Source organism: Polypterus senegalus, chromosome 1 (assembly GCF_016835505.1).
Source record: "Polypterus senegalus isolate Bchr_013 chromosome 1, ASM1683550v1, whole genome shotgun sequence".
In the NCBI taxonomy this organism is placed as follows: Eukaryota; Metazoa; Chordata; class Cladistia; order Polypteriformes; family Polypteridae; genus Polypterus; species Polypterus senegalus.
In genome coordinates this window covers 285,100,255-285,113,049 of record NC_053154.1, presented here as the reverse complement: position 1 = coordinate 285,113,049, position 12,795 = coordinate 285,100,255, and the positions used below count along the sequence as shown (strand labels likewise).

The following is a 12,795-nucleotide window of genomic DNA, read 5'->3' as shown; positions in this document are numbered from 1 at the left end:
TAAATCACTACATGGGTCTGCTCTCACCTATTTATCTGAATTGTGCATTATACACCAGCTATTTATAGATCTACGGGTGAGTTGTCTCTTATGGTCCCTCGTATTAAGTGCAAAACTAAGGGGGACAGGGCATTTGCAGCTGCTGCACCTCGTCTGTGGAACTCTTTACCTAATTACATCAAGAAGTCAACTGTTTAAAACGAGTTTGATGACGCATTTCTATTCTCTAGCTTTCCGTGACCTTCAGTGATACTGATGGTTCCCTCCTCTGAGTCATTTGTTTGTTTTAAATTTACTGTTGGTTTTATTGCATTCTATTTATTTTATGTTTGTTGCATGTTTTAATGTAAAACATTACTGAGATTGTTTTAAATGTGCTTTATAAATAAATTAACATTGACATTGGCATACACTGACCCAACACCCTTACCCTACTGGGAGTCAGTGTAATGGAGGGACAGGAGAAGATGGCTTATTCAGACCATTGGCTCCCCCGACAAACCAGATGGCAGCACCCCTGGGCTACGGTACTCGTATGGACACCTGCAAGGCTAACTGAGAACTGTAGTCCCATACAGCAGCCTTGTTGGGATCTGTGGGTGCTGCAGGAATTTGTGAGCCCTACTTTGTGGGGCTTCAGTTTGACCCCGAAGTGCTTCCTACGGGTAATGCCTTGGCACTGGAACTACTCCCTGGTCTGAGATAAAAGAAGCTGCTCTGCCTCATCCAGATAAGTTAGAGTTGTGTGGAAGAAGGCAAAGCTCGTCTGGAAGGAGTGGAGCAGAGGCAAGGAAACTAAAAACTATGTTGTGCATACATTTAGAAACCTGTTGTAGATATTTTTTATCATCTAAATTATTATTCGAAACCACAACTTGTGTCTGTGGAGTATATTGTCACACACATGCACATGGGAGACAGTTTACTGCTTTGCACACTCTTGGCATTCTCTCGATGAGCTTCAACAAATAAAACCATTTCAGTTGACTACCTGTTGAAGCTCATCGAGAGAATGCCAAGAGTGTGCAAAGCAGTAATCAGAGCAAAGGGTGGCTATTTTGAACAAACTGGAATATAAAACATGTTTTTAGTTATTTCACTTTTTTTTGTTAAGTACATAACTCCACATGTGTTCATTCATAGTTTGGATGCCTTCAGTGAGAATCTACCAATGTAAATGGTCATGAAAATAAAGAAAACACATTGAATGAGGAGGTGTGTCCAAACTTTTGGCCTGTACTGTATATATATATACAGTATGTATATATTGTGGTGACTGGCCCGGACACAGACAGGCAGACACATTCATGTCACCCAACACACGTTTATTACGAACCATATTTACAGAATAAAGTGCACCACAAACCCAACAAGTCCCCAAAGTCCTGGTCACTAAGCACAATGCCTTCACTTCTTCAGGCCGCCTCCTGCCTCCTCCACCGAGCTCTGCTCACTACTCTCCCGACTCCAGCCATTCAATGAAGGGAGGCAGCCCCTTTTATAGCTCCAGGTGGGTTCCGGCAATTTTCCCCGACACGCCCCAGAAGCACTCCGCGTGTCCCCATTCTTCTTCCCCTCGGACCTTCCGGGTGTGGCGGAAGTGCCGAGGTCCAGGGCTCCAAAGGCACGGGGGCACCCCCTGGTGGTGACCCTGGGCCCCTACAAGGTTGAGCTTCTAAGTTCTGTACCCGTGGCCACCAAAGGAACCAGGCCAGTCACCCCCACATGATCTGGGGAAGGTGTAAGCCCTCCACCGGTCTTCCTAGGCATCCCAGCCACCCCAGCCATCTCTGGCTATACTGTATATATATATACTGTATATATATATATATACAATAATCCCTCGCTATATCGTGCTTCGACTTTCGCGGCTTCACTCTATCACGGATTTTATATGAAAGGATAACTAAATATATCACGCAGATTTTCCGCTGCTTCGCAGGTTCTGCGGACAATGTGTCTTTTTTACTTCCTGTACATGCTTCCTCAGTTGGTTTGCCCAGTTGATTTCATACAAGGGACGCTATTGGCGGATGACTGAGAAGCTAACCAATCAGAGCACGCAGTTAAGTTCTCCTGTTTCAGAAGCTAACCAATCAGAGCACGCAGTTAAGTTCCTGTGTGCTGAATGCAGTGTTAACCAGGAAGTCTCGTCTCGCTCATTCAGCATCAACGTGTTTCGCTGTGTAAAGAGTTGTGCTCTTTTGTGTTTATCTTTGTGCATAGTCAAGCCCTTCATTATGGCTCCAAAATGATCTGCTTCTGCTTCAGGGGCCGTGCCCAAGTGCAAACGGAAGATGTTAACGATTGGCGAAAAGGTAAACGTTTTGGATTTGTTGAAGGTTACGATTCTTTTTATTTAAAAAGAAGGAAAGGAATATAAGATCTACGGCCACAGTGTCCTTTTAACCAGGGTGCAAAACGAGTTGTAAGTGGATGTAATAAGGCAGTAGTCTGGATGGAATCTGCTTTAGGGATTTGGATTGAAGGCTGCCAGAAGAAGAACAACGGCAGTGCTACACAATCGCCTGAAGTGGCTCCTTTAGAAGAGCTGTAACGCTCTCCTTTGTTGTGCAGTAAAATTAAACTCATTGTTATCGGACAAGTCATTGTGTCATTGTTGGTGAGTAACCATAATTAATTTTCTACTTACAGTACTTAGTACATGTACGTACGTTTAGTGTCACTGTACACACATTTACTGTATACTATTTTTCTTGCATTGTGCGTATTTATTGCTGGTGTCCTGTCTATCGTAATGGCTGTAACATATGTGATATCGGGGACACTCAATATCTTTAAAATAATATTTAGGTTTTACTGTATATAAACAGTGTGTTTATATACATAATTTCAATGAATCTTAACTAATATCTAAGAGAATACAAAGGGATTATGCTGTATAACTCTGCGGGGAATATTTATAAACAGTGTGGGAGAGTTTATAAGGGCTTAAAATATACAGTGGTGTGAAAAACTATTTGCCCCCTTCCTGATTTCTTATTCTTTTGCATGTTTGTCACACAAAATGTTTCTGATCATCAAACACATTTAACCATTAGTCAAATATAACACAAGTAAACACAAAATGCAGTTTTTAAATGATGGTTTTATTATTTAGGGAGAAAAAAAATCCAAACCTACATGGCCCTGTGTGAAAAAGTAATTGCCCCCTGAACCTAATAACTGGTTGGGCCACCCATAGCAGCAATAACTGCAATCAAGCATTTGCGATAACTTGCAATGAGTCTTTTACAGCGCTCTGGAGGAATTTTGGCCCACTCACAAAATGGATTTGCGGCATTACACTAAATATAAGTAACTTTCTCTTGAAGACTTGGATCACATAATAAATGTCAAAAATGAATTCACTGGATATTAAAACTCCATAAATAATATGTAAATTGACCCAAACATTACAAGTACATGCTAAAGAAATCCATCACAACAGCCAAATGACGAAAGAAGGTAAGTTCAAAATACAAATTTGAAAAACAAAAATCTTAAATGTATAGTTCCCTGAAGAGACCCAAAACATAAGACAAATACTGAAAGCCTCAGAGAGAAATTAATAAAGTGAAGAAACTCGCCAACGTTAAGAACAAATGGTTGCCAAAGAACACAATTCTAGTTAATGCCACAGCAACAAGGCAGTGGCAGCTGCAGTCTTTTATGATCCTCTCAAGTGACTGCAGCAACTGTCATGTCTTATTCTGATGGTGACCCCACTCCTGCGAAATCAAGGCAAAAAGGAGCATATTGGACCCCCCTGGATATACAAATACATACATGATACAGAAGAGAATAGAAAATACAAAGGAAAATGTCAGGGATGTGCCACTGCTACAGTCCTGACATTTTCTTTCAACACTTCATGTATTCAAAGTGTCAGCACTGGTTTTGTGTCAAAATATTCATTTACAACAGGCAATACAAGTTATTTTATGTTTTCAGACCTTGCCACCTTGTTATTTACGTGTGTATGAACTTCAGGGTGCCATGATGTGGCAGTTTGAAGTCATTACTTGGGCCAGTCACATGGCATGGCACTGCCTTCCCACTACTGTGTTCCATCCAGGTGGAGCTTAGATGTTCTCCTCATCTCCAGTTTCCCCTAACAGTCAGGCATCTTATCCATTTTCCAAACTTACATTTCCTGTTACAGGACGGGATTATGCTGGAGTCTCTGCTGGTGGCATTGGGTGCAAATCAGGGACCATCTTTGGACGGGAGGCCAGTCCATCACTGTTTGGAGCACTGGCGGTGCGTCGAATTGAAGTGACTCATTTAAGGAAATACAGCAAGTCGGTAGTGTAGGTTAAATAGGCAGCCGACCTGGGGATTTGATTGATTTCACTGTGTCACACTGAACTCCGTCCCAAGGGGTTTTGCAACCTCAGTACAGCACAAGCGGGTTAAGTGGTCCACTCTGGCCTGCTCAGTGAATTGATATGGGGGCTGAGCTTAAAATATTTTGCTTTACCGTCTGAAACCTTAATTACTGGCCACTCTACTGAAAATGTACAGTTGGTGTATTGGTGAGTGCAGCTCTGAGGAGCGAGGTGCATGTGGCAACCATCTATCGATTACGCCACCAGACAGCAAAATAAAAACAGCCCAAAGCCTAACTTTACAGAGTTTAAGGAATTTAAAATCCACAGCAGCGCATTACAGTAAACTACAGTTTTGCCTCATATGCTTATTTAATATAATTCATTTTAGGTATTGCATATAACGAAAGAGATTAAAAAAAGAGATTTAAAAAGTTGTTTGAGTAGCCTCTCTAAAGCTTTCCAGGCCATAAGTCTGCTTATCTTATCGGTTTTTGGCCGTTGACCCAGGCTGAGGCTGAGGATCTGTTTGTATTTGCTTAAGAGGCTATTGGTTGTGGAAGAATTTTGCTATTCGAGAATCAACAGAATGAACAAATGGCTGCATAAACGCATTAATAATTAGTCACTGTTTGTCATATTATTTTAATTCAATCTTCTTGCTCTAACCCAAACAAGACCAGTAGCACAAAAATGGCATTGAGATCCAGTTTGGCCATTGCACTCATTTTAGCGGTGGTCCATGTAACCCCATCGGTAAGTAACTATTACATGTTACAATTTATTTACAGTCTAAGGCCTGATTTTATTGGGTGTTTAAACAGATTATTTAGTGATTCCAAACCAAAAACTAGTTAATGGTATTGTCTATGTAGTCATTCTTTTATTTAATTATGCAAAATTGGTTGACTGCAGTGGGTTGGCACCCTGCCCAGGATTGGTTCCTGCCTTGTGCCCTGTGTTGGCTGGGATTGGCTCCAGCGGACCCCCGTGACCCTGTCTTCGGATTCAGCGGATTAGAAAATGGATGGATGGATGGTTGGAAAATTGGTTGATATTGATATCTATCTATCTATCTATCTATCTATCTATCTATCTATCTATCTATCTATCTATCTATCTATCTATCTATCTATCTATATTGTGGCAATTTGTCAAGTGTTTTACATGATTTTTTACTATGGTTAGCATGTGAAATATTTTCTTAACTTGCAGTTGAACAAACTGAACTGTTATTTGTGTCCCTGCACTTGTGTGTGGCGTTCATCTGTTTTCTAAGCTTATTCCACATCAGAGTCCTGTGTTGGGCACCACGTCACAAACCAACTCTGGTCAGGATGCTCGTCAATCACAGGACGCGTTCATCCACTCGTTTCCACACTCACAATGTGGAGTTACCATTTAACTAAACATGTGCACCTTGAAGTATCTGAAATATACCCAATAAGAACACAGGAAGAACGTGCAAACTCCATTCTGTGAGCAAGGCAGGAATTAAACAGAGCAGGCCGAGGAGCTTTGATAATCACTGTGCGGCCCTGTCCTCCTGCACCCCTCTGTCCTCCTTTGAGGACGTACAATTTTGCTTCACTGTGCCCTGTACGAATTTTTTTTCTTAAAATGAAAACTGCTCTACTTGAAAAGGACAGAATCTGCTGCCATCTTGTGGTACTATTAGTTCCATAGGCTGTAAGGGGAACAAGAAGAATGGTGTTGATTTCAGCGAACACCTTTTATTGGCGGAGTACAAACAAAAGTAGCCATGGTAAGAAACTGCATCAAGATCTGATGTTAAAGTCGTTTTGGTTACAATCAGCGGCATTTGCAGTTTGGTGTGGCATTATAATCTGATTTATTGTAGCAATAGTCCGAATTCATCAATTACATAATAACTGTCAGTGTACACATTCAAATGAAATTCACACAGAGAGGGGAAAATGGCAGTGTGGTGTAGTCTTTAAGGCTCTGGACTTCAAATCCTGAGACTGTGGGTTCAAATCCCACTACTGACATCACTGTGTGACCATGAGCAAGTCACATGACCTGCCTCTGCTCCAATTGGAAAACCAAAAGAAATGGAACCAATTGTATCATAAATGTCAGCATTTCTCAACCTTTAAGTATTTGCAACCCGAGTTTTCATAACAGTTTTAATTGCGCCCCCCCCCTAACATTTTTTTAAAATGTAGAGGCATATTTTATTATACCTACTTAACTTTTATCGACATTTATCTAACTCTATATTTATTGTTCTAGTATCAGAATGTAGTTTAAGTTCATTTGCTTTGGTTTCAACAGATGTTTTTTTCATATTTTTGATTCTTGTTTTCTTTTTTTCACATCTTCGCGCCCCCCTTTTTGTTACTTCGCGCCCCCCTAAGGGGGCCTGCCCCACAGGTTTAGAACCACTGGTGTAAGTCACCTTGGATAAGTAAAAGTGGGTGTATTTGGAATATTGCACCACACTCACTACTAATGGTGCATTTGGTTTTATTTTCTGTTATTATGAATTATATTCTATATTTTATCATGTTACAAAAGTATTTTACACAGCTTCATCAATCGATAGCTGAAAAGCTGCTCAATGAAATGGTAGATGATAAATTCAACGCTGAGAATTGGCCCGATGCTGATTTTTAGTGTGTGTTTCTGTGTGAGTAGGTTCACCCAGGGACGAACAGACACCCAGTCCAGGGATTGGTCCTGCCTTGTACCTTAGGCTTGCTGGGATTGGCTCCAGCTTCACCGTGCCCCTGCCCTGGAGGAGTGGCTTGGGAATATGGATGGATAGCCAGGAGATTATTCCAACTCAACAGATGACTGATTCTCCAGAACCTGAACACCACTACAGCGATGTAGGACTAGTGAGCCAGGTCTCAGTGGGGAGTGTGGGTGTTTTGGGTATGCACTGTCTTCACTCTTGACATGGTTCAGTTTCAGGCTGGAGGGGAACTTTAAAAAAATGTTATCAGTTTATACAACACATGTGGGTTCAAATCCCACTACTGACACCATGTGACCCTGAGCAAGTCACCTGACCTGCCTGCACTCCAATTGGAAAACCAGGAGAAATGCGACCAATTGTGTCATAAATGCCGTAAGTCGCCTTGGATAAAGGCGTCAGCCAAATAAGTAATGCAACATAACTGGTGAAGGTTTACATTGTGATTGTATGTTTGAATGATACCATCAATTTTTTTTTTTTTTTTGCATAACATTTCATATTTTGATATTTTTGAATGAATACATACTTTTTTGTTAACTGTTAATGGCAGTTTTAAATGCCGACAGTAACATTTAGCCCTGCAAAGTTCCTTCACTGAAAATGACAGTTTGACGCACACTGGCCTGCTTTATCTGATTTGATGTCAATTCTGAAACGTCACCCTCCGTCCTCACATGAACAATAACCCCAGAATCCACATTTGAGTTATCAGGTGGGTTTAGTTACAAATGCCAAGGAGAAATTAAAACACAAAGAGGGGGTCTCAGGAGGCTGTTTGTTAAATAAACAAATGTAAATGCGACTCATCGGCTGCTTGTCTGTTATGATTGCGTCAATGGAAATATTAGGGTTTGTAATTCAAAAAAGTCAGAAGGAATGTTGGCTTATTTACTTTCCTGGTCTTTTTCTTTTTTATCTTGCAGGGTGCATTTCTTAATATTATTGAAGACATCGTGATGGGCATAGTTGAAGGTACAAAGCACTTGTTCTTCTTTCTTTGCAGACGGACTTCAAATCCTGTAAATGGACAGTTAGGTTGAAATAAAAATAGAAATGAAGGTCACATAGTAAAGTCATTAAATTAATTGAGGTGAAAAAATATCATTTTACTTTCTATGGGTTTATTTTTAGGGTGTGTCATTTTAAAATAAATCAAGACAGATCATAGACAAAAGAGAAAAGTGCATTGCTGAATTGCTAAAAATGGTGAGAAGTGGAGGCAAAGTAGGCAGGAGAGTAAAAGCACCCAGTAGGGTATCTTCGGTGAAACACAGACAAGGCAGCCATTGTGCCGAGTTCCATCTCAGATAATGACTTACACAGATTACAAAAAAAATAAAATGGCAGGGTGGATGATAGGAGTTAAAGCATGTTATTAAACATGGGAACACGGTGGTGCAGTGATTGTTCCTGCCTCACGCAAGATGCTTGCTGCTCTGTGCGCGACTTTCGATGAAATAATTTCTTGTATCAGTACTGTCTCTTTCAAATGTCCTAACCCCCAATTCCTGTCCTGTCCGCAGTGGTTCGCTCTGGGATGTGTTCTTTGCCTTCCTGTTGCAATTCGGGAGGCGCAAAATAACAAAAACAGCAAATTGTTTTTACAAACTTTATTTGCAGCAAGACTGGTTATAGCTCGACATTGCAAATCGTCCATTGCCTTAAAATTTTCTGATGTCTTGGAAGAAATAAACCTCTATGCTTTTTTTGAAAAAATGATTGCACTTAAAAATAATGCCTTCCCTAAATATGAAAAGGCTTGGCTATACTGGTATAAAAGCCCATATATTAAATGAAAATGATATTTAATTTTTTTTTTTGTTATTTTAACTCATTAACAAGTATTCAATGTGTTTGAAGAGCTGAGGCTTTTTGTCTTTTTTTTGTTCCTTTGCTACTATAACTGTATAAGTTACTATTAAAGAAGAGTTTTCTCTTTTAGTTTGTGGTTCACTGTTCTATGTTACTTCCATGTATTAACTTTCCCTTTAATTAATGTTTGGGTAACATTGATAAATAGAGATAATCTCTTTGTAGTGTGATTATGTAATATGTAATGTTACGTTGTTGTTTTCCGCTCTACATTGGCTTGTCTTACCCTTTAATAAAATTAAGTTAAAAAAAAAAACAAAAACAGATGAGGCCTTCAAAAAATGGGGCAGAAAGCTGAGTTAGTAATCAGCCTCACCTAGACACGTCCTACTCTCGGCAACTAGGAGGCATCAGGCCTGACTAGGCCTCAAAATGGAGAACCGACCTTTAAATTAAAAATAATAGCAGGGTCTCAAAAAGCTCCAGGTATGTCCTTCCAGGGGTGCTATCATTAAAACCTCCAGCTAGGGTTAGAGATGAGTGCAAAAAAATATTATGAAATTGAAAAAAATCTCAAAAATATAAAAAAATAACTAAAAAGAGGCAAAAGAAGTTGCTAAAAAGGCCATTCAAAAGCAGACAAGCAGGATTCAAATTGTAAATAGATTATCCAATTTATTTTGTTTGAATTTAATTTCCAATTTTAATGTAAACTCCTATTATAAAGTAATGTTCAATGTGTAATAGCAATCTTTATTTGACATGATGAGTTACAATATCTACGTTAATTCAACAGACTGTGCTGTTCTACATGGTGACTGACTAATCCTAGAAATAAACGGGGGGAGCCTAATAATTCCCCAAATTAGCCAATATCACAGGAGTAAGGGGTACTTATCAAATATGCCACTAGGTGTCGTACACTCACAGTCTGGCATTGTGCCGAGTTGACGAGTGTGCATTTCTGCCATTTATTTAGAATCGTGCACATGACTTGGGACTTTTTTTTCCCAAACCACCATGGGAGATTTTCAGGAGACAATGAGGATGACTGCGTTTTTTCGAAAATTATGTACTAGCTTATTAAGGTGTTATTCCTCATGGACAGACATTACATCGAACTGCTATGGTGCCTACAGAAAGTATCAGAATAAAACATCTGGAAATGTTCTACCCCATAATGAATTTTACACCATAACAACACACCTGCATACACTGAATTGTCATTCAAAGAGTTTTTGACCAAAAATATTGTGCTTGATGCTTCAGAGCCCCCCGTATTCATCAGATATTACTCCATGCAACTTCTTTTTGTTTCCAAAATGTGGTCATCCAAGGTAGTAACGGGTTGATAACAAAGATAAATGTTGGTGTGCCAATCCAACTGTTCCCATTTACTTCAAAAAATAAAAAGAAAACTACGCTCAATGGTACAATAACAGACAGCACTCCTGACCTTTGACATTTTAACAGAAAAGTGCTGGTAAGGCTTAAAGGAACTCGGTCTCTTCAGCCCTCTTGTCAACAAGTGACACCTCCTTCTGGGTGGCTGGGCTTTTATTATCCAGGGGCTGAAAGGGGTGGAGTCAGAGGCTCCCAATGGGCAGTTTCTCAGTACTGTGGAGACAAAGGAATAATGGCACAGTTAGCAGCAGCACCCCCTCTTGGCTCACAGTAGTATTATATACCTGGGAGGAACCTGGAAGATGATAAATTGAGACTCAAAGGAAGAAAATTTCCTACCGCAGAAGAAATTTAGGACAACACAGAGGCGATTCAAGACACAGTAACAAAATATGAGTGCAGGAAATGTTTCTAGGAATGGAGGAAGTACTGGGACAAGGGTATATCATCTCAAGGAGAGCACTTCGAAGGTGACTAAAAGGAAATTACAGAAAATTTTATAATATAGGGCTTTTTCAAACAATTCCGGGAAGTTTTAGGTCCCCCATTGTGTATGTAACCTGTCATCTACCTCACATAAAAGTGCAATTTCAGAATTGACACCTTTCTGGGAACTCCAACAAAAAGCCCAGTCCAGACAAGGACATGCAAGTTCATTACATAAAATATTATTTGAACATTCAAAATGTCTGTCAATGAATGGACTGCTGGTCTCCAAACAAGATGTGAATGTCTGAACGAGTTGTTGAACTCATTTTTATTGAAAGAGAAGAATCAATAAGCAAAATAACAAAAACAATGAATACAGTGGAAAATCTGAATAAAAATGGTCTGAGTTCTGGAACTTTTGTTTGTTTCTTTGGGTTGGCTAAAGAGAAAAGGAGGAAGGTACAGAAAGAACAAAGCATGAAACAGCTGCTCCAGATCCCAGCAGATGTAGCCAACACTGTGCAGTGTTTTGGAGTTCATGATCAGGGGCCTCATGCATAACGCCGTGTGTAGAATTCACACTAAAACATGGCATACGAACAAAAAAATTCAGATGCATAAATCTGTGCGTTTGCCAACTTCCCCGTTCTACCCCTCTATAAATCTTGGTCAGCATGAAAAGTAACGCATGTACATGCGCCTGCTGCCACTACCCAAACTCCTCCCAGAATTACGCCTCTTTGAATATGCAAATCAATATAAATAGCACTTAAGCTCAGTGTTCTGTGAAAAGGCAATGGCAAAGCATGGGGGGGTGGAGAAATAAAAGAGTTTCAGCGAATACCAAGTGGAGGCAAAGAAAAACATACTATTTGTTTTGTTTAAACAGTGGTATAAACAACAAAAGGAAGTTGATCGAGTGACACAGAGTGTCAGAAAAACTCGAAAGCTCAAGTTCAAGTTGCCGTGAAAAGGCGAGTCATAGCCCACCGTCTGAGTGTCATATGAAAGACTATTAGGGTACAGAGAAAAAAAATAGGCACACAGTGGGGAAAAAAGCACGAAATGTCAACTTTAATCTTGAAATTTCCACTTTAATCACGTAATTTATTTTGTCATTAAAGTAGAACATCATAAACTTCATCTTAGAATTGCTTAATTTACTATTTTCTCCAATCCCATCGTAACTAAAGTAGCACGTTAAATGCTTTCTTTTGTATTTGACCTTCTATGTGCTCTATGTGCGGGAGTCACTACGTGCTTCTTAAATGGGCTTTCTCTTCCTCTGACAGGACACAGAATCCATTACATTCGTGATATTACAGCTCTCTAAATAATTAAAATACTGAGATGTGTATGTGATATCATTTTCATGATAATAGGAGTTAAAGCATGTTATTAAACATGTGAACACGGTGGCGCAGTGATTGTTCCTGCCTCACGCAAGATCCTTGCTGCGGCGTGCGCGACTTTTCATGAAATAATTTCTTGTAGCAGTACTGTCTCTTTCAAATGTCCTAATCCCCAATTCCTGTCCTTCCTTTTCTTTCTCCAAATACGCAATCGCCACACAGTCAGCTCTGTAATAGACGTTAAGCCATCTGTAAGCTTAGCACTGATTCTTCAAAACTTTTAAGGAACATTGAAATATCTTCGTAGTACGTGTTTAATTATTCTATCCTTCCATAGTTGCGCCAGTCTCAGCAAGAATACAGCGCGAGGCAGGAACAATCCGTGAACAGAGCGCCAACTCCTTGCTAGCGCTGCAACACCGTGTAGTCACATGTTTAATTATTAACAATATAGATTATTTAAATTAAGTTAAAGTTTTATCTGTATAATTAACCTAACATATTTTGCTGCATTTCATCTTAAAAATGATATTGTCATTATATGTAAATAATACATATAATATAACTTTATAAAGTACTAGCCATGTGCGCCCAACTACGTTGCACGTGTTAAAGTTGTCTGTGAAGGGCTCCCTGTTTTACCCACTGTCTTTCTTTCATTCATATGTCACATAGGCACGTACCTTTTATCTTTGGCAATCTCATTCTCTAACCAGGCCTCTGGAGCTAACCAGCGTAACAC

The 12,795-nt window shown here is 39.7% G+C and overlaps 1 protein-coding gene across 1 annotated transcript in view; it reads left to right on the top strand.

The window, feature by feature from the left end:
* Positions 1 to 4,909: 4,909 nt before the first annotated feature.
* The window catches only part of habp2 (hyaluronan binding protein 2), a 60,503-nt gene continuing 52,617 nt past the window's right edge, over positions 4,910 to 12,795 (top strand). The window contains exons 1-2 of the mRNA XM_039735918.1: positions 4,910 to 5,087; positions 7,980 to 8,028. Coding sequence (XP_039591852.1) covers positions 5,025 to 5,087; positions 7,980 to 8,028 — 112 coding nt within the window. The 5' untranslated portion in view covers positions 4,910 to 5,024. The remainder of the gene's footprint in view (positions 5,088 to 7,979; positions 8,029 to 12,795) is intronic.